The 20,508-nt window shown below is 36.2% G+C and overlaps 1 protein-coding gene across 1 annotated transcript in view; it reads right to left on the bottom strand.

Moving 5' to 3' along the window:
• Positions 1 to 20,508, bottom strand: part of CPQ (carboxypeptidase Q) — a 139,776-nt gene that overhangs the window by 11,440 nt on the left and 107,828 nt on the right. The window contains exon 7 of the mRNA XM_039328893.1: positions 12,756 to 12,957. Within this exon, the coding sequence (XP_039184827.1) occupies positions 12,756 to 12,957 (202 nt within the window). The remainder of the gene's footprint in view (positions 1 to 12,755; positions 12,958 to 20,508) is intronic.

The raw sequence follows: 20,508 nt of genomic DNA, 5'->3' as shown, positions 1-20,508 counted from the left end.
TAATGACCTGGAGAAGATCAGATTGCTATATAAGAATCAGGTACGGGAATGTTAGCAAAATCTATAGACCAGCTCTCTGACAATGGATGGGAGATTAAGAATCTTCTCCCTTCAAGGGACATTTCTCAAAATATACAAGCAGTTAAATTCAATATGCAGTCCTTAAAGTTTCTTGGTTTTCCAATGAGTTACAATGTTAATGTAAAGTTTTCAATGATTCAGAATTTTTCAGTAGTCCTGCTGCTGCTTCTTGCTGGCAGATCCTTGGGAAGTCCAGCAGTCAGAATATATAGACTATTTATCCATGACAAAGTCACATTTCCTGGGTGCACCACAAGGAGGTTAGTCTACATTGCATCCGGCCATAGGTTTAGCCATCCCAGTAAACTGCTCATATAGTATTTAATTCTATTCATAATTTTATTTATCACTCGTACTGTGCATTTTTAAAAATAATTTACTGCTCTGATGCTTTATATTTTTGATAATATTTGTGAAATTTTATGCATTAATGCTGTATTCTGCTATGCCATATGATAAATGTAATGATTTAGAAGTTAATTGCCCAATTCATATTGAATCAGTATGATTTTTTATAGAATCACTTTCCAGGTGAATTTCAGGGAATGTTTATAAACATAGTCCTTTCAAATAATGAAATCAAACATTTTTCATGTCTGCTCTTAACCTAGCTAAAGATTCTTATGCTTTTCATGGGAAATGTAAAGAAAGGATTGAAATAGATGATCAGCTAGGTAAATTTACATGGCTGTGTTTCAAAAATCTTGATTATTCAATTGTTGAAATACAATTGCTTGTAACAAATATGCAATATGCAGCATTTTATAGCTTGCAGGACAGTGCTTATATCAGAGACCTACTTAATTTTTAGTGCTTTAATGTGTTTATTTCTTTCTCTCTCATTTTCTCTCTCTCTCTACACACACACACTGATACACACATTTTGCATATGTATATGTATGTATATAATAGACATGTGTATGTAAAATAGATATATAACCACACACAGATTTGCACACTTGTGGTTTATTAGTTACTTCAAAAACTGTGTATATTATGTTCTCTAGTTTCAAAGTAACTACTAATAGAATAGAAGCAGATTCTCTTCATTTATTAGTTATAAATATTTCCATTTGTTATAAATAGTAACAATTAGTATGTTAGTGCTGTTTATTTGGCTGATAATGTAGGAAATGTCAGATTTGTTTAAAGGATGACAAGAATTCACACAAGTTTAAATTTTTCCAGAGTTGGTTAGTAAGTCAGCAAAGTCCAAAAATGACAATGTTGATTATTCAGCGGTGTCTGGGAAAAACATTAATGATTCTTCCCATAGCCTGTAAGGCTGAGTTCATTTAGAAATAGGAAGTGAAGCTCTATTAGTGTTGCAGAAAATGAAGTTAGACAGCTCAGCCAGATGAAAGGTGATTTTGGAATTTATGGTTAATGTAAGCTGTTTTTACAGACACAAACAAACATACACAGAGACATGCATAAGACCTTGTGTAAGCTGTTGTGGAAAGCAGTATAGACTGCAATCTCTTGCAACACACACCCCAAATACGAAATACTTTGCATTTCAGAACTACTGAAATGGCATAGGTATCAGTGAATTCTACTGGGAAAACCAACTGGAAATATTTTCCAGATCTTTATAGGATTAGGGTTGTGTAAATCACTGTGGGTTCTGTCTCCAAGGGCTGCTTTTCAGAATTTGGTGTGATGTGAGTAAGGATAAGATAAAAATGTAATAAATAAATATCCCTGTGAGAAGTGGTAATAAATCGTTCTAGACAACCTTCCTTTTATTCTGTTAATAGTACTTGTCATTTTCAGAGAGGAAATTATGGCTTCTCTTCTCTTCCAGTGAATGTAGCAATTTAAAATGGATTAGACTGAAAGGAGATATTGCCTGAGTAGAAAGGGTGAATGGAAGGTCATAGAACTATTGTGCCTTTATGTTACACAAATTCCCTTGTGGAAAAAGGAGTTGCTCAGCATTAATAACCTCATTCTTGCTACAATGAACTGCTCACCTTCAGTATTATTGGCTTCTCCATGGCATGGCTTCATATCAAAGACCTGCAATCTTAGGGATGTTCTGGAATTCCCAGGTAGATTTAGACTAGCTTTATGTTTGTATCTTGTCACAGTTTTTCCAATCTCAAAATAAAAAGAGGAATGGGTGAAAATGATATACTTCTACTCTTAAGTCTCTCACCAGGATTTGATTCTGTTTTTCATAATAGGAAGGAAAATGATTCAACATTCAGGAGCTCCTTTAAACATTTCTTCTAGAAGCCACAAAGCAGCCATGTCTTTTTTTGTTTTTTAAAGTAATTCAAAAGTTTATATGCTGGTTTCAGAAAGCATATGCACAGATAGCCACTTTGTCTGGGAAAATGTTTCCATGAAGCTATTTTATTTATTAGATTTGTAAAGTTGCTCAAATCAAAAGCAACTCTATATCCTGTATCTAGCGGGCTACCCAACTAGAAACCTACAGCTCCAAACAACTTCTTTCAAAGGATTTGCAAAACCTTGTTTCTGCTTCCAGTATGGGCAAAAGTGCCATTCAGAGGCTAACTTAATGTTTTCAGTGAGCCTCTGGAGAACAGACTTTTACTGTTCATCCCATTAATATGGTCTTCCGAAGCTTGTCCTGTATAGGATAGCTGTGTTTGTATAGCATGGCTTGAATACTATTGAATACTCTATGTATTGATTATCGCTTGACTACAGGTAAATAATATCAAGGAGCAAACTACTGGTTCAGGCTTCATGTTGGTCATAGTTATTTGTAAGTTTTTTATCTGATTTGTGATATATCTGCAATTGCCACCATACACTAAGGAAGCTATGACTATATAAATTACTTGTGTGGTTAATGACACAGTTTAACTTGACCAGATATGGAAATAGGGCTGAAACAACTTCTATTGAATGAGGTGAAAAAGAACCAGGTTAATAAATACCTCAAGCAGTGTCAGCAGCTTCTTAGAAAAAGAACCAAGTTTTTATCAGGAGAGACCTATAAGTCCTGAAAACTTCCAAGGTCCTTTCAAGTGGGCTGAAGAGAACTGACCAATCACCAAGCCTGATATTAGATAATGCATTATGTAACCCAGCCCTCGTACAATTAAGGATCTAGATCAGCTGCCTCTTGGGGATGGGAACTCCCCGTCCTTCCCCTTTGCCAGGGATATCAGAGGTGTAGTGGCAGGTGGGAGGCTTGTGCCACGTGTGCGGCCAGAGCTAAAGGATGAGATTGGACAGTGGACGCTGAGCAGGCACGGGCCATGATGTGGCAGTGACAACGACTGGCTAGGCTGCCTTGCCATAGCCCCACCATCTGTCTTTACTTGCCCATGGCCACTGTGACTGGGATGGGGAAGCTTCCCGGCTGCCCAGTGCATGCAATGAACCAGAATGTATGACCCCCCCCACGCCTCCGCCTCCGCCTGCCACTTAATGGGCCAGCCTGACAGCCATAGCGCTTGAATCACCTGCACAGTGTGGGCTGCAGAGCCCCAAGTATACAAGTGTGGGGCAAGTGGCATGGGGCTGAGTGCAACTTATTGGATGCTCTGGCTCATATCCAGCTGCCCATTGCTGCTGGCCAATGAGCGCCCAAGGGGCCAAAGAGCTGCAGTTGCTACCAGGCCAGGCTGGGGTTGGTTGAACCGGCAGGAGCTGGCCCCTCACCATCTCCAGGGTAGTCAGATCTAAACCTATCTCAGGTGGATCTGGCCTGTGGGCTTTGTGTTTGACATGTCTGAGCTAGATGGTTGTATTCATCAGAGTTCTGAACAGTTTTAAAGACTACCTGTGACATAATTAAACCAGCACCAATACCAACAGGACTGCTGAATCTCCCTCTCTCACTTTATCTGCTTCTTTTTTCTAACTGTTTTAATTTATTTAATTAAACAGAATAGGAAAAGAAAATGGGAAGAAAATACAGGAAGGAATATTACATATGTTCACCTCTTTGAGTTATCTAGAAACATAATAAAAGTGGAGTATAATTAAAAATGACTGAATGAATGAATGAATGAGAAAAAAAGAAAAGAAAAAGAATTCTTGTACTCAGAAATATGATTCTGACAATTTCTGACTTGTTAAATTTAACAGGGCTTTGTCTTGCTCTTTGTAATGGTATCACTTCTTGCTAACTAAATAAAAACATTGAAATGTATTTTGAATTTTTGAGCTCATGCTGTCTTCATGGATTACTAAAAGCACCACGAATGCTCTGTGAAGAATTACCTTAGAAAGAACCAACTTCAAATTAGTCAACAATGTTGTCTGTCAGTTAAGAATTAGTAAGTTCAATGAGATAAAAATCTCACATGTTTCAGTGTCCTCTATGTATGTCCACCTTTCTGTGGAAAGGTGTAAATCTTTTTTAATATAAGATTCATTTATGACTGCATAATACCACACATGGGCATCTACACTTAAGTGAAAATTCGTCAAAGAACAGTCTGCTGACTCAATACTCAACCATATTTGCTAGGCTCTCCCTCAAAATATTAAAAATAACTATAAGAGATTTGGAGAACTTTCTTCCAGTGCATAACATAATTCAATATTGTAATGATATGATATGTGGGAATGACTTTGGAGGTGATGGAAAAGATACTACCTAGGGCTATGGCCTTTCTTATCTGACCATTCCCTACATCAGGGGTAGGCAACCTTGGCTCTTTTATGACTCCTCAGCCAGCTCAGGAATTCTGGGAGTTGAAGTCCAGGAGTCATAAAAGAGCCAAGGTTGCCTACCCCTGATGTAGGGAATGGTCAGATAAGAAAGGCCATAGCCCACAACCATATAATGGTGGAGAAAGAAGCTTAGAAAGGACCCCTACGCCAAGTTGTAAAAAAAGATAGAGGAAGATTTATACTTTCAGACTTGCAAGATTCTGTTAATGAAGCCTTACAATAAAGTCGTATTTCTTGCCTGGTCTACTTGGGAAAATTGACAGGTATGAAAGCTTAATTAGGACTATGCCAAAGCCTGTTCTCAGTTGTAAGAAGATTCTTTAGTTTCATTGCATTTCAATTGAAGAGGAGGATAAAATAATAAAAGAATTGTTTCATGAAATAGATTGAAAATATCTACAGACCCCTCACATCCTGGACATAAACTGTTTTAACTTCTTCCCTCAAGACAACACTATAGGGCATTGCAAACAACTAGACACTTTTTCTCCCATGTCATCACTCTACTAAACAATTACTTCCCACAACACTGTCTTATGTCTTAGGATGTCAAACCACATAGTAGCTGTATTACTATCATCCTTCTCATCTTTCCTATTACCTATTCCTTTAACATCTTATGTTGTTTTTATCTTATGATTTATGTTGATTGTTTTATTTAATATCCTATGACTATCACTGGGTGTTGTATTGTATGAGTTATGATTGTATTTTATGATTATTATCATGATTTATCATTTGTTGCTTGCATGTACAATGAGACCTTACGTACCGGAGAAAAATTCCTTGGGTAACTAGTCACACTTGGCGCATAAAGAATTCTATTCTGTTCTGTTCTATTCTGCTGTTCTGTTCTGTTGCATTCTATTTTATTCTGTAATGAGATTGGCTCCATCCATCCATCCATCCATCCATCCATCCATCCATTCTATGGTCTTGGAGAGAACTCTGCTCTTTTATCAAGTTACACTGCACTCCAAAACTTATTTGACCAGATACTTTTTTATTGATTTTTTTTCTTTGCACTTACTATCTTGTTTACTTGCCTGGACTACTAGAATGTTCATCTACTTGGAATTCCGGCATGTATTTTCTACCAAAGAACATCAAGCAAGTCAGATTCTTTTACAGTTGCATGCACAACTGTGGGTTAGAACACATGTGGAGTAATAAACATATTTTCTATGTGCAATTGAAGTTCAGAAATGAAAGAAAATTGATGGAAATTGATCGAGGAACACTTCCTGTTAATGAAGTTCTGCCTTATAGGACTACAAACCAAAAGGCCATCAGATTTAATTGATTTTATTGAGTTTTACTACATTTGGTTTGCATTTAGTAGACAAGAAAAGACCACCCATCTGTACACACTATTTATTTAAATTAAGAACAGCATTTTTATAGTTCCATGTATCTATATCTGTAAAAAATTGCCTAATTATAAGAATTCTTCAGCTCTTCAAAAAGGACGTGGGCTGTTGAACATGACTCCATGTATTTACTGTAAGCAATTTTATTTAGTTTTAAGTAAATTCTGTTGATGTACTATAACTTTGTTTGGCTTAAATCTGGCACACCTACTTTTTCCAAAAATACCTGCTTGTTTTCCATCAAGCCTGATTTAAACTGCCTTTCATGTTCCCAATGGTAGTTCATTCAGTCAGAATATCTTGGCCAGAATGCCTCTTTGATATTTTTTTTCTCTTAACTCTCCCTTCCCTTTGCAAAGGCCTTCCCTTCCCCCAATGATTATATGGAATCCATCAACCAGCAAGACCAGGAGGTCTAGCCATGAAACCTCCATTCATATCAGGTTCTTGGGAATCTGAAGTGGCAACTTCTAAGACAGCACTCTGGAAATTCATTTTCTCTTTTTCTGTCATCTATCTCCCTACGATGGATCCGTGTACCTGAAATCCTGTCAGAAACACAGATAGACATATTTCAGGAACAATGGATGACCCTAGGAGGAAATCCTGTTAAGCACTGTTCATTTAAAAATACCTAATAGCCTGAAATCAGTTTGTTTTCTAATTAGAGAAAATGTGTTCGGATCCTAAGATATGGTTCATAATATGACTGGAAAAATTGACAAAGATGTTTATGTATCTCTATACAGAATTGTATTCCTCAATTTGGAGCAGCACCCTTCCCCCCAAAAAAAGATATATTTTGTACCCACTCTGCTGAGGTCTGGAAGGCACTTTGTACCTAGTTCTGTTCCTAGGCCTGAAGGCTGTGTGTCTATGGAGCTGCTGTTGTGTTTTGCATCATCTTTTTATAATTGCTTTTAGTCTGGACTACCATTTTTATTTAACCTCTTTTAAAAGCTGCTTTTAATTGTCTGTTTGATTTTGTTAGTCACCTAGTCTTCTGGAGTGAGCAGCCATAATAAATTTGAATGAATGAATGAATGAATGAATGAATGAATGAATGAATGAATAAATAAATAAATAAATAAATAAATACATACATACCCTCCTGTATTGTGGAAACCATACCCCAACCTCTGAGCTATTCTGCCATTAGTACAAATCTATTTGACTTTGAATCTATTTTTATGGAATTTTCTTTTACATGTACTGTACTATATTGCTGGTATAAACACACACTTCATTCAACCAAGATTATATGACTTTAAGCTTTCATATAACAAAGTGACATATATTCATTCAAAGAAAGATGAAGAGGAAATAGGGAATAGTTTATATGGGGGAAAGCAATTTTGGGAGTGGTAATGAGAAAAGCAGATATGACAAGAACAATTCTTTCTTTTCCCATCCTGCAATTCAAATTTCAAGTACTGTAACCTATCACAAAACCATGTGTGAAAATTTGACATGGTTCATCCACTAGTTAACTAGGTAATGATTTGATGTTTTGGAAAATTTGATGTTCTGGAAAATGAGCAAAAGGAAGGCTCTATTTTAAACTGGAATCAAAATGCATTTCTCAGTCTGAGTGTCTGAATTAAGGTGATCCACACAATTGGAAGCAAAATACAGAATTACAGAATTGGATAGGACCTTGGGGGCCTTCTAATCCAACTCTCTGTTCAGGCAGGAGACCCTAACCATACCAGACAAATGGCTATCCAATCTCTTCTTTAAAACCTGCAGGACGGAGCACCCACAATCTGTGGACTGAAGCTGTTCCACTGATTAATTGTTCTCCTTGTCAGTAAATTTCTCCTTAGTTCTAGGTTGGATCTTTTTTGTGTATTTCTTTATCAAATGGCTGAACATATATTAAGTCCAGACAATCCATTCTTTTACTCAAGTTTACTTCCTGAATCAAGGCACCAAAACTATGTGGAGCACAGAAACATGGGCAAAAACATTTTTTCTAAATTCAGTCCAACTCAACAATCTAAAAAAATTGAAATTTATTCACAGCTAATTCACTGCAAAAAAAAGCATCAATGTCATGGAGTTTTATAATTATAATTATATAATAATATTTTATAATTAATAATTAATAAATATTTAAGAAATAACTATATTCTTGTGGCCAAACTAGCAACCCAACTAGTTCTTGAGTAAAGGTTTCCCCTATCCAGTTGTGTTCAACTCTAAGGGGATGCAGCTCATCTCCATTTCTAGCTGGGAGAGCCAGCGATGTCTGAAAACACTTCTGTGGTCATGTGTCCGGCATGACTAGACATCAAGGCTCAGTCAATTCTGTTTTCTTCCACCAAAGTGGTACCTACAGTATTTATCTACTTGCATTTGCATGCTTTTGAACTGTTAGGTTGTCAGGTATTGGGGCAAGAATGGGAGCTTACCCCATCATGTGGTGCTTGGGTAATCAAATTATTCCATATGATATTTTAAAACAGGAAAAAATGTCATTGCCTCAAAGTGGCAGAATGATGTCAAGGAAATGTTAATGTCACGGTTCCGACTGACGAGCCCAACTGAGCAAGCACCATTGAGACAATCTGATCTCTTAATGCAAAATTTTATTGAGTACATCATTTCCAGTGCTCCAACTCGGTTAGGATTATGGTTATGTTTATGGTTATTATTTCGGCATGAATGAAGCAAAACCAGCTCTGTCTAATTCCTGCACAACCCACTATAGTTAAAACAGAATTCTCCCTGCCCCTATTAGTGCAGGTCATATGGTCCAATCGAGCGTCAAGATATTATTATGAGAAAGTGTTTCGGTGTATTTGCAAACATCTGCTGAAACATCCTTTGTTCACATGGGCCAACTTCTTGTTGTCTGGAGCCTGCATTCCATTTCCCCCTCCCCTCTGCCTAGTGCATTGGCAAGCTGAGGAGCAATAATGGTGGCCACATCATACAGATGCTTCAAGCTTGACAGTTAAAATGAAATTGTGCAAGAAAGAGTCCTTGTTCTCCAACCTTCTCAGAGTTGAATAATATACAAAATGGTCCAGGACACTAGCACTTTTTCTTTAGAAGATAACACCAGCAATACAAATCCTATGAAGAAGGCAAGCTCTTTCATTCCATGAAGTCACTGTTAACTGCACTTATGGATTTCACTGTTATGAGATTTTGTGCAGCTTTGAGAAGGAGAAGGCTAAATTGTATAGAATTCTATGCATTATGTTTAAAAATCTAATGTATGTTTTTATAAGTGCTTATAAAAGGTCAAGTTGAATACAGTGAAATCAAACTGAAATTCTTTGTTTTTGAAAAAAAGTATGATATTTCATCTCAGAACTACCATCTTTTCCAGTATTTCTATAATATCAAGCAAGAGTTGTATGTAATTGTTATAAATTTTCCTTAGGAAATTAGCTAAACAGATCCTTCAAGAGAACATCACATCTCCAATGATGAATAAAGAAGTACAGTAGAGACCTGCATTGTATCTTGACTTCTTTGTTAGTCTTGCCATTTTGCCTTCTTATTCTCAGCAAGCATTTGATTTTTGTACTTGTTCTTCAGTTTTACATCTTCTTGTTATGACAGGTGAATATATATACAGTATATTCATTTTTCTGGTAGTTCACCTGGTCATTTCCCTTTCAGCTTATGAGTGACACCTTTTCAGCTGTAGCACACCTGACACAGTCAAAACAAACCTTTCCATGGCACCAGCTTTTCATAATAACTTTTCATTATTTGATTTTTATTGGAAAGTAATGCCAGATGGCTGCTTTTAGTGGAGAGGAGAAAAGATTTATGTATGTCATCAGGATGGCACCATGGATTGCAAGAATTGAAGGAAAAACTGCAAAACAATCTGTGAAGTGATTGAACAATCACAGAATACACTCTGGGTGTGCTGCCTGCAATAATTTTTTTTAGGTCTCACCTAGGCTAAAAAATGGTCAAAACTCAAAATACTTTATTTTGCTCATTGAACAGCCTTATTTAATACAAAGCATTAAATAAAATAAAATAAGATAAATAAGACAAAATGCAATAAAAATAAATTGAACACTGTCACTACAAATGAAACTTTTGTAGTTCAAGTAAATTATTTTGAACATTGGGAGTATTCATGCTAAGCTTCATTTAAGACCTTCATAGATAAAGCTAGGAACAGTTAAGAAAGAGGGTTAGCAGTTATTGTTATTACTAAACTTGGAAGAAGTTTAATTAAGTTAAGTTTATAATAAAGTCTCTGTTGAATCTTGTTGGCTATTAAACAAAAGCTGGTGACATTTTAGGGGTGTGCATCATTCTGATCAGTGAAGAGCATAGTGGCTCACATGGTTAGAATGCTGGGTTGACAATCAGCAAGCCCACATTCAAAACCCGAGTGTTGCTGTGTGACAGAGTAAGCTGCCCATTCGCTCCAGCTCTTGTTGATCTAGCAGTTTAAAAGCATGCAAAAAGTAGATAACTAGGTACCACGTTGGTGGGCACTTAATAGGGACATGAAAGGAGCCCCCAACTGGATGCCCCCTGGGCAATGGTGTTACACCAGCTAATTCTTTCAGTCCAGAAGCACCTGGCTATATTTTCCAGGGCCTTAATTGATAATACTGTATAAAGCATACTACATTTTTTAACAGATGAAATAGTTTAATGGTCTTTTACCAGATACAGAGGGAAGGCTGGCACCAGACAGAACTGGAATCAATCATCTCCAAAAAATGTGCTACGGATCTTGAAACATATAGATCAGAGATGATAATCAAAACATTCTAAACTCTGTGCTTTTAATGTGATACTTCATTGGCAACCTGTGCACAGTTTGTACTTCCTGACATCTTCTTGTTTAACAAACAGCAGTCCAGTTCTATTTATGATCAGGAGATTAAAAATGTTTTTTGTTCTTTATGGAAAAGTGGATAGATGCATTACTTAACAGTTCTGTTCATGTTTATAACTGGATTTGGAAATAATGTGTTTTATTATATAATGTACATGAACAGAAATGTAATCTGGTCCCAATATTTTACAGTCAATAGAATAATAAATCCCAGATTTTTATTTGGAGTTAAAACATCAAAGTGTGACCTCATCATGCCCTTCTCCCATTGGATCACACTATCATCTCAATCTGCTATAGAAAACTATAGCTCTTTTCTCATCCCCATATTCACATAGAGAGTAAGCGGAGCAATGGATGGAAACTAATCAAAGAGAGAAGCAACCTAGAACTAAGGAGAAATTTCCTGACAGTTAGAACAATTAATAAGTGGAACAACCTGCCTCCAGAAGCGGTGAATGCTCCAACACTGAAGGTTTTTAAGAAGAGATTGGACAGCCATTTGTCTGAAATTGTATAGGGTTTCCTGTCTGAGCAGGGGGTTGGACTAGAAGACCTCCAAAGTCCCTGTTATTCTGTTATTCTGTTCTGTTCTGTTTTGGGTGGATGACCTCAGCTTTTATGCAGATGGAAAGGAACAGAGGAAGGCCAGTATCAGAGGCACAAACAGAAGCAGCACCTTGCAGTGTCAACCCTGATGTACAGAACAACAAAGCTGATTTAAGTCATATAGGAACTGTTACCTAGAGAAAAGGACTGAAACACTTTTTTAAAGTCCAGAACAACATAATATTCAAAAGCAGCTCACTATATTTGGGAGGAGGAGGAGGAGGAGCAGGAGGAAAAGATATACAATAACACCAGACTTGCAAGATTCTGCTATTGTAGCCATTTTCAGTAACAATAAGTTTAGCCTTCCTGTGGAGATAATATCCTGGTCTGATCTATCTGATGGGGCTGCATAGATAATATTCCATTAGAATGACTGCCCAGTTAAGGACTAGCTAGGGAGGGGGTGGGGAGACTCCTGTATTATTAACTGATTATTTCTTTGAAGACAGTAGTCAGTCAATGGATCTTCCTAATGCTAGAATGATAGTCTTTAGAAATGTTTTAATGTGAAATCTCTGCTGGTCAGGAAATAAAGTGGATATGCATATATGAAAAAGAGTCTAGGAGTTTGGAGGAAACAGAGAATGAAAGAGAACAAAGACAGAACATTTAGAATTCCTCAACAGTATTAGATAACACTGAAAGATAAACCTGAAATTGGCAATTTGTAGGGAATCTCTTTTTTGTGCTGCTTGCCACCATTCATCCTATAGCTGTGTATTTCCAGATAAAAGATTTGATACAGTATTATATATGAACTAGGTTAGATTACACCATACATTTCCCCACATGCTAGTCCTCATCTGCAGCCATGTGAACAAGAGAAGAAAAAAAGACAGCCTATGCTATTTTCGATTTGCGCCTTTTCCCCCTTTACAGAGAATGCCCTTTATGTGGGATGTTATTTTTACTCCATCACTGAAGGGAAGATTAAGCTTAATCCTAAAGCTTAAAAGAAAATTGCAAACATATTGTCCATGTATCATCTGAAATGTTTTTTTTAAGTCCTTTAAATGTATATTATGTAGCCAGGCTTCTGTAGTTAATCCTGAAATATGTTCACACATTTAATTTCTGCTAAAGAGTGGTTCAAGAAAAAGAGCTCTCCAATATTAGTCTCCATAAAAGGGCATCACCTAAGAAAGGGAACACAATTAAGCCCCTCCTAGCAATCTGTAAAATTCATTCTAGAATCTCACCTGGTATTCCTTCATGAATCCAGTAATTAATGTCTGTTCCTCCACCATCTTCAAAAACACTGGTAATGTTGAGAGGCTTCAAATGCTTCATGATTTCCTTCATGATGCAACGAGCCTTAAGGCTGCCCGTGAAAGCCAGGCCAGTGGGCGTAAATGTTCCTTCGTCTGATTCCATAACCATATCAAAGTTGGAAATGTTTACCTGAAAAACAGAAAGTGAACTTCTATTGAAATATAGATGATGTTGAAAGGGCAATTTGGCAAGTATACCATGTCAGTTGTCATTTTACTTCCTGGGATGCCATGAAATGAGACAGGAAAATTATCTAGTGCATATTGTTTTGATAAACTGCAATTTTAATTACATGGCTAAACCATGAAATTTGTACAATGTTGTCTATAACCCTTGTTTACAGACTCGATTACATTGTACTTTGCAGTCCTAGCTTGTGGGAGCATTTAAAATCCCAGTTTCTAGATTTTGAGATAAATAGTGATTTTTTCCTTAGGTAATTATCACACTGGATAAAATAAATGTAAACTAGGTGAATAAATTTTTACCTTTTCAAGTGAATAAATAATATGTTATGTGTCTTCATTTATTAAACAAATGCTGGGATATAAATTACTGCTTCCTGCATGCCTTTTCAAAATTCTATGCAAATATTAATTAAAATGGTTTCAAAATATTAAGTAGCAAGTAATTATTACAAAACCAAATACTTCCACCCTGGGAGTGCTGATTAATTTTCTGGATACCCTAAGGGGAAATTTTGAAGTTTGGATCTAGGAGTTTCATTTAATTTCTTTTCTTTTTTTTTGATCTTGAAACATCTATGTTTAGTTGCAAAAAAGAAGGGAACAATTGGCATTGCCACAGCCATATAACGGTGCTAGCTCCGGAATCCCAGCTTATGTTTCACTTAATAGTGCAAGGAGATTTTTTAGCTCATTATGGCGGCCTTTCCCAACCAGCTGCTTTTCAGAAGTATTAAATTTCAACTCCCATAATCCTCCAGCGACAATGGCATACCAAACGGTCTATCATATTATGCTGGTAAAAAGCATTCCTTTGCTGCTGCACTCTATATCTCTCCAGTTAGCACTTGCTCAGATAAATCTCTAAATTGCAAATGTGGTCCTTTAGAAGGCATGCAGCCTGTTCGGGACTGGTAGCCTGCTCTATTCATGGGGGTCAGATTTCCTACCTAAAATATCTCCATGTCCTTATCTATTCCACACAGAAAGGAGAAAAGTACATTGCTAGACACCCCCCCACCCATTCCCCAGGTTTCTCTGTACATGGCTATGGGTGTATGGTGGCTGCTTTGTAAAAATTAGAGTTGGTAGGAAAGAGAAAGTTACCTGCCATCCTAACGTTGTTCTTCTTGCATGTAAATACCCATTGAAAGCTATGATGATGTCTCAAAATTTCAGTTTTGCAACTGGGTATTTTTCCTGACAGCTGTGATCTTGGTTGAAGGTTAGCATAGAACACTTACAGGTAAATATTATAGATATGTATGTGTGTGAAGGAGAAGTTAGGATGTTTGGTGAGGCAGGTACATACTGCATACCTAAGCAAGAAAAATCAAGGTGATTGTTTTTCCTGGAATTTAGATTGACTAGTAATTTACTGGAAAGATTAAGCTTCAGATTTTCCAGCTTATAAAATGATTAGATTGCCCCAAGTTCAGGGTACAGGAGATGGGGTGAGGTGGGACTTTTCACAAATGAGAAAATAGCTTTTCCTTCGGTCCCACTGAGCTTCAGCATTGCAAATTGCAAAATAGATCTTTTGGAATTGCAGCTGACCCTCCTCCCTTAAAATTTGCAAAGTAGATCTGTCTTTCTCCCTTTGCAGGAAAAAAAAATTAAAAAAAAAATTAAAGACAGAGGGAGCAAGAAAGAAAAGGAGAACAGGAGTGGTAGGAAGAGGCAATAAGGTTGACAAAAGTGAGAAAAACTGGTCCTAGCCAATTCTAGTTCTGCCAGGTCCCATATTTATGATGGTTGCAGTGTCCTGGGGTCATATGATCCTCTTCTGCAAACTTCTGACAAGCAAAATCAATGGGAATAGTAGATTCACTTAACAATGATGTTACTAACTTAATTACTATGGCAAGAAAAATCGTAAAATGGGGCAAAATTCACTTAACAACTGTCTTGCTTAGCAACAGAAATTTTGAGCTCAATTGTCATAAATTTAGGTCTACTTGAACAAGATGTGCCATTGATTTAAAAAAGTCAAAACATAAGTGAATAATTGACAATCTTTGTGCATCACAATAATGTATCTCCATATGTTTTTTTAAAAAATCACTGCTACCAGGAATATATATGAAACAGATGAAATATCAGAGCATAAGTGAAACAAAAATATTGGTAGCAGGATTAAGCAAATCTGTTGTCTCTGATGACAGTTTCTCAATAGAATCGGGGGAAGAAAAGAGAATCCTTTACAATGGATTTTACAAGCTGGTGGCAACAGCACATTCCTCAATGTCTATGGAGATTCTCAGTCATCCAGGTCATGGTTGTCAAAGGTGTTTTTTCAAGAAGCAACTGGACTTTCTTGTTTTTCTTGAAGACATTTAGCTTCTCATCCAAGAAACTTCTTCAGCTTTGACTGGATAGAAATGGAAGGATTTAAATTCAGTCAGAGCTGAAGAAGCGTCTTGGATGAGAAGTGAAATATCTTCAAAGAAAAACAAGAAAGTCCAGTTGCCTCTTGAAAAAACACTTTTGGGAGCACATTCCTCAATTGTTATCTTTTTCAGTAATGGCTCACATCTTTCTAATATCAAATCCAGAATGGGAAGCACCATTAGTATATGATATGGTTACACCTCTCCACCCTTCTGTTTCTTATTCTAACTGTTTAATTTGGCACATATGTTTAAAACAACAAAGTTTCTACCAAAAAAAAAATCAGAATGAAAAAGAAACCAAAACCTATCAAAACTTTTTTAAAAGCAATTTTGTTAACGAATTAATTACAATAGCTAAATTATTGCAAACTAAAAGAAAGATAAAAAAATAGAAAAAAGGAAAAGTGCAAAGGGAAATAGTATAGTTAAAAAAAGTTAAAAAAAGAAAAGAAATATTAAAAAAGATAGTCACAACCATCATCTAAACATAGAGCAATTAACCAGCGGAACAACCTGCCTCCAGAGGCAGTGAATGCTCCAACACTGGAAGTTTTTAAGAAGAGACTGGATAGACATTTGTCTGTAATGATATAGGGTTGGACTACAGCAGGGGGTTGGACTAGATGACCTCCAAGGTCCCTTCCAACATTATTATTATTATTATTATTATTATTATTATTATTATTATTATTAATCATCGCACAGTCAGCCAGATGTTCAGATTGGATTTGGCATTTTTGTCTCCCTATTTAGTCCTTACCAAGGACCTGGGATAGGAAGATGTGGATGTTTGATGGTATTACAGATATTGTCTCAGGATGGAAGTAGTTCCTAGTAAGGTCGCCTTTTGCAATTGACTAATGGCGAATTTGTCAGTGCCAATGTTCAAGTGGTGCTCCAGTTGTTTTGGGATTGCACCCAAGGCGCCTATTACTACTACTACTACTACTACTACTACTACTACTACTACTACTACTACTAATAATAATAATAATAATGTATAAACAGTTTTAGTAAATTTCCACTTTTTCTTAAATTGTAAGCAATCTCTTCCCATATCCTATCTTTTATCTATAAATAAATCTATAGAGCATCATTATTAGAGTCCTGGTATCAGCAAATATTTATTAAGAGTTACCCAGAAAAAACAGTATATTTATTTTAATCTTGAGGAAATAACCCAATTTTATATTCTTTCCTTTTAGGAATAGCCTTCTGGACTGTATAGGTCATCCTTGACATATGTCCCTAATGGAGCCATAGAGTTGTATGTCACGACGATCATAATTTTATGACTTTTTTTGCACTGGTCATTAAATGAATCATCATGATCATTCAGTTAATCAGTAGTCATAAAACAAATAGCATAGTCCTTAAGCCAACCAATGTTTTGCTCTGAGCATAATTTTGTCAAAAATAGGAAGCAAGGGCTGGCTTTTAACAAAATATAGTCATGTTACTGCCTGATGCTGTAAATGTTTGTTAATGAAGCTGTGTTGCTGAGCATTCAAAGTTTGGTCACATGACTTAGAGTGGTTCAACTTTCATAACTTTGAATCTGGCTCATAAGTCTCCTTTCTCGGGTTGGTTGTAATTTTGAATGGTTGCTAAACAACTGGTTGTAAATTAAGGAATACCTGTAGCTGCTGGAAAGAATAATAGTTTGACATGCATTCAGATCTCTGATTAGCAATGGTACACCAAGTGCATGGTCTTACAGAACCTTGCTATAGATAACCTTATGAATCATTTAAGTTGTAAAGCATATCATTAACTTCTCTCTTCAACCTTTCTGCCATACCATTCCATTCTTTTCAGCCTCTGGATTCTGGACTTGTTAGAGAAGAGTGATACAACTGAAGTTATTAAAGTCACATGCAGTCTTCCCAAAGCCTTTGGTAAGATATCCAGAACTTTTTCAAAGGTTGTCACCTATTTGTAATTTTTAATGCAGGGAAATTGATTAAATATAAATGGCATAATCATATTAAGTGCATTGAATTAACCCAACCATGTAGTCCCATTCATCAATCATATGCCACTCCCAAGCCTGGATAAATGGGGAGGGTTAGGGAAAGCAATAGTGAACGACACTGTAAAAAATCTCACAAGAACACTTTATGGCAATAATTCAACATGACTCAGATATGGATACCAACAGCAGACCCTCTCGGCTGGATGATAACATTGAATTACCGTAAATGCCGGCGTACAAGGCGACCCGGCGTATAAGATGACCCTTGTCTTTATAGCCGGGCCACATTCCTAGAACATCGTCTTATACGCTGGAAACTACCAGTATTTCTGGCGTATAAGACGACTCGGCGTATAAGACGACTCCCGTCTTTGGCGCCGATTTCAGCGCTCGCGGAAGTCGCCTTATACGCCGGCATTTACGGTAATTTAGTATAATTTCAGCAATGCTGGAAGTAAATTGAATCTATTTTAGCTTTTGTTCTATTGTATTGAAATGTGTCCCTGTTATTCTGTTCGTAGCCCAAATATTATCTTGTGCTGCAAAGAAAAAAAAACATCCCTATGATAGAACAATAAACAAAGCAATGGAATATTTTGGTACTCGGGACTTTTTTTTAAAAAAAGAAATGCCCAGAACACTTACAGTTTTGCGTCTCAACCTCAAATCATGACATATAATGATTGCAGGGCTAAAGTAGAGTTTGCGGCTACTGTTCTAACAAACATCTTCATTTGGGAATAAGCAAGTTTTATTGTAGAAAGAAATATTAATATATATTTCATTATAAAAACAATGCAGAGATGATCTATAATTTTGTTCATGCCTGGTTGTTTGCCAGAAACAGAAAGGGAAGATTGTTGGTGTACCCAACATTTAGTTTCCATGGGATTCAATAGCTCTTGATTGTCTTGAGGGTTTTTGCCAAGTCTGTTTGTTGCTTTCCTTATTCACTGCTGATTTCTGGATGATTACTTGGAATTTCCCTGAGTGGTAGAAACCTGGTTTATTTTCCTGGGACAACTGAAAAATGTTGTATTGTATGTACAATAGCTCACTATTAAATCTTATCAAAGTATACATGTGGACATATGTGCGTGTATGTTTCTGTCTGTCTCTCTTCAGTTCCCTCTGGACAACAAAAAGGTAACTACTGATGTCAAAACAAGTTCAGATCAAACTGTGTTCTCTTAAGTAATTTAAGTCAGGATTGTCTATCAGAGGCATAGATTAAATGTGGGCTCAGCTGTTTCTTCCATCTCTTCTCATATTGGAAGGCTTCTTCAAATATGCAGGCTCATTAAAATATCAATCCATGGAAGTAATCACTTTTGTCAGGGAATAATCTGGACGCTAGGCTCTTACTACAATGTGCAGTGCAAGCTTCCCCACAGGAGATGTCAATAGAATAGGAAAAATAAGTCAAACCAAATTGGATTGATAGCTATAGAATTTCCCAAATGTCAATTGACAGCCCTGAAGGATGAACACCACAACCAGATCTGAAACTGCAGGAATATTCTCTAGTGTCAGAGTTCCAAAATCAGCAGGAAAACAAATATATATCAGCAGGTTGAAGGTAACACCCTGTTAAGTAAGGCAGAAAAAGAAGAGCGGCTTGCCAGAACTGTCTAATCCATTTGTAAAAAAATGACTATGATATTATTATCACACACCTGGACACTTCACCTTAATACCTGAACTAAATGCTCATTGCACATTTAGCCTGGCTCACTAGGCTAAATTCCAGACCAAACTCCTTGGAGAAAAGGTTTACAATAACTTACAATACATTTTTTTATCTGAGTTCAGAGCATTAGTAAATGATTTTCAAAGCACTAAATGGGTTTGGAACCTCAATTCTGATTGGGTATCTCATCTTGTCTAACTCCTTTTTATGACCCTGACCTTAAACCTTATAATCTGCTGAGGCTCAGAATAATATGTGAAGGTACTTGAGAGGGAATATGAGTGAACATTCTCAAATGGTGGGTTTGAGAAACTCAGTTGAGTTTGCTTCTAAGATTAATGTCTAAAACCAGCCTGATCCAGAGGGACAGACTTGGTTAGCCCCTCCAACTAGCAAAAAACAGAGCGTCATATTCCATATTCCCTTAGATTCCAGCAATGGAGTTCAAAATGACAACTGGTCTTTTTTCAGCTACTCTTTCTCTCCAGCTATTTTTCTTTGAGACTTTTGAGTAAGAAAAAAGGCTCAGATGTCTCAGTATAGCTGATTATGAAAAGCTGATTTATCAATATACAAGACTGGATCATCTAAACTTTAATGGCCTTTTAAATGAATTGTAATTGTTGTACATTAAATGTTTTTCACTGTCTATTTCATTATTGATTTTTTAATCAAATTGTTTCTGTCGAAGATTGTTTCATTCCAGCATTTTTGCATACTTCTGAGGAAGAACAATACACAAATATTATCAGTTCTATTACTAGTAATAGTAGCAATAGTAGTAGTAGATAGTAGTAGTAGTAGTAGCAGCAGCAGCAGCAATATATGTGGTGGGATTATGCCCATCAACTCTAAGAAAATGCTGACAAAGTTGCCATGTTTCAAAATACTATTATTTTCTTCTGAACTTTGCTTTTGCTGTAAATAGAATCCTAATTAAGCTGCACTAACATCTTGGCCATTGACTTTCTTGGATCATAGAAATATCTAGTGAATTGTTATTTATATGCAAGAAGTATTCCTAGTTTACTGAAGCAGAAATAAATCAGGCAGATAATCCATCTATGGTAGAGTCAAGAAAAATCTAATTTCTATATTATAGTCAAAATGTATGCAAGGAAATCAAAATATTTAAAATTACTATTATTGAAATTGATTTGGTTGAATGAATAGATTCATTTAGACATATGCAATGAAAAAAAATCATATTGAAGGCAATGACTAAAAACCAAGAAAATTCCTGACTTGGAAAAAGTTGACACCAAATTGGTCTAAAGCCTTAATAAAAGTATTTGGGATTTTTGAGATGCACTGGTCAATGTCAGTCATGGTAGCATTGATTAACTTGTTTTAATTATTTATCTATCTATTTGATAAATATTATATTCTACTACTATTTTTAAAGATAGTTCTGTAACATTTGCCATGGTCTTGTGA

The sequence above is a fragment of the Crotalus tigris genome, unplaced genomic scaffold (genome assembly GCF_016545835.1).
Source record: "Crotalus tigris isolate CLP2741 ecotype Arizona unplaced genomic scaffold, ASM1654583v1 scf7180000024384.25900115:4084858, whole genome shotgun sequence".
Taxonomy (NCBI): Eukaryota; Metazoa; Chordata; class Lepidosauria; order Squamata; family Viperidae; genus Crotalus; species Crotalus tigris.
Note: the sequence above shows the minus strand (reverse complement) of the source record. Positions and strands in the feature narration are given on the sequence as shown.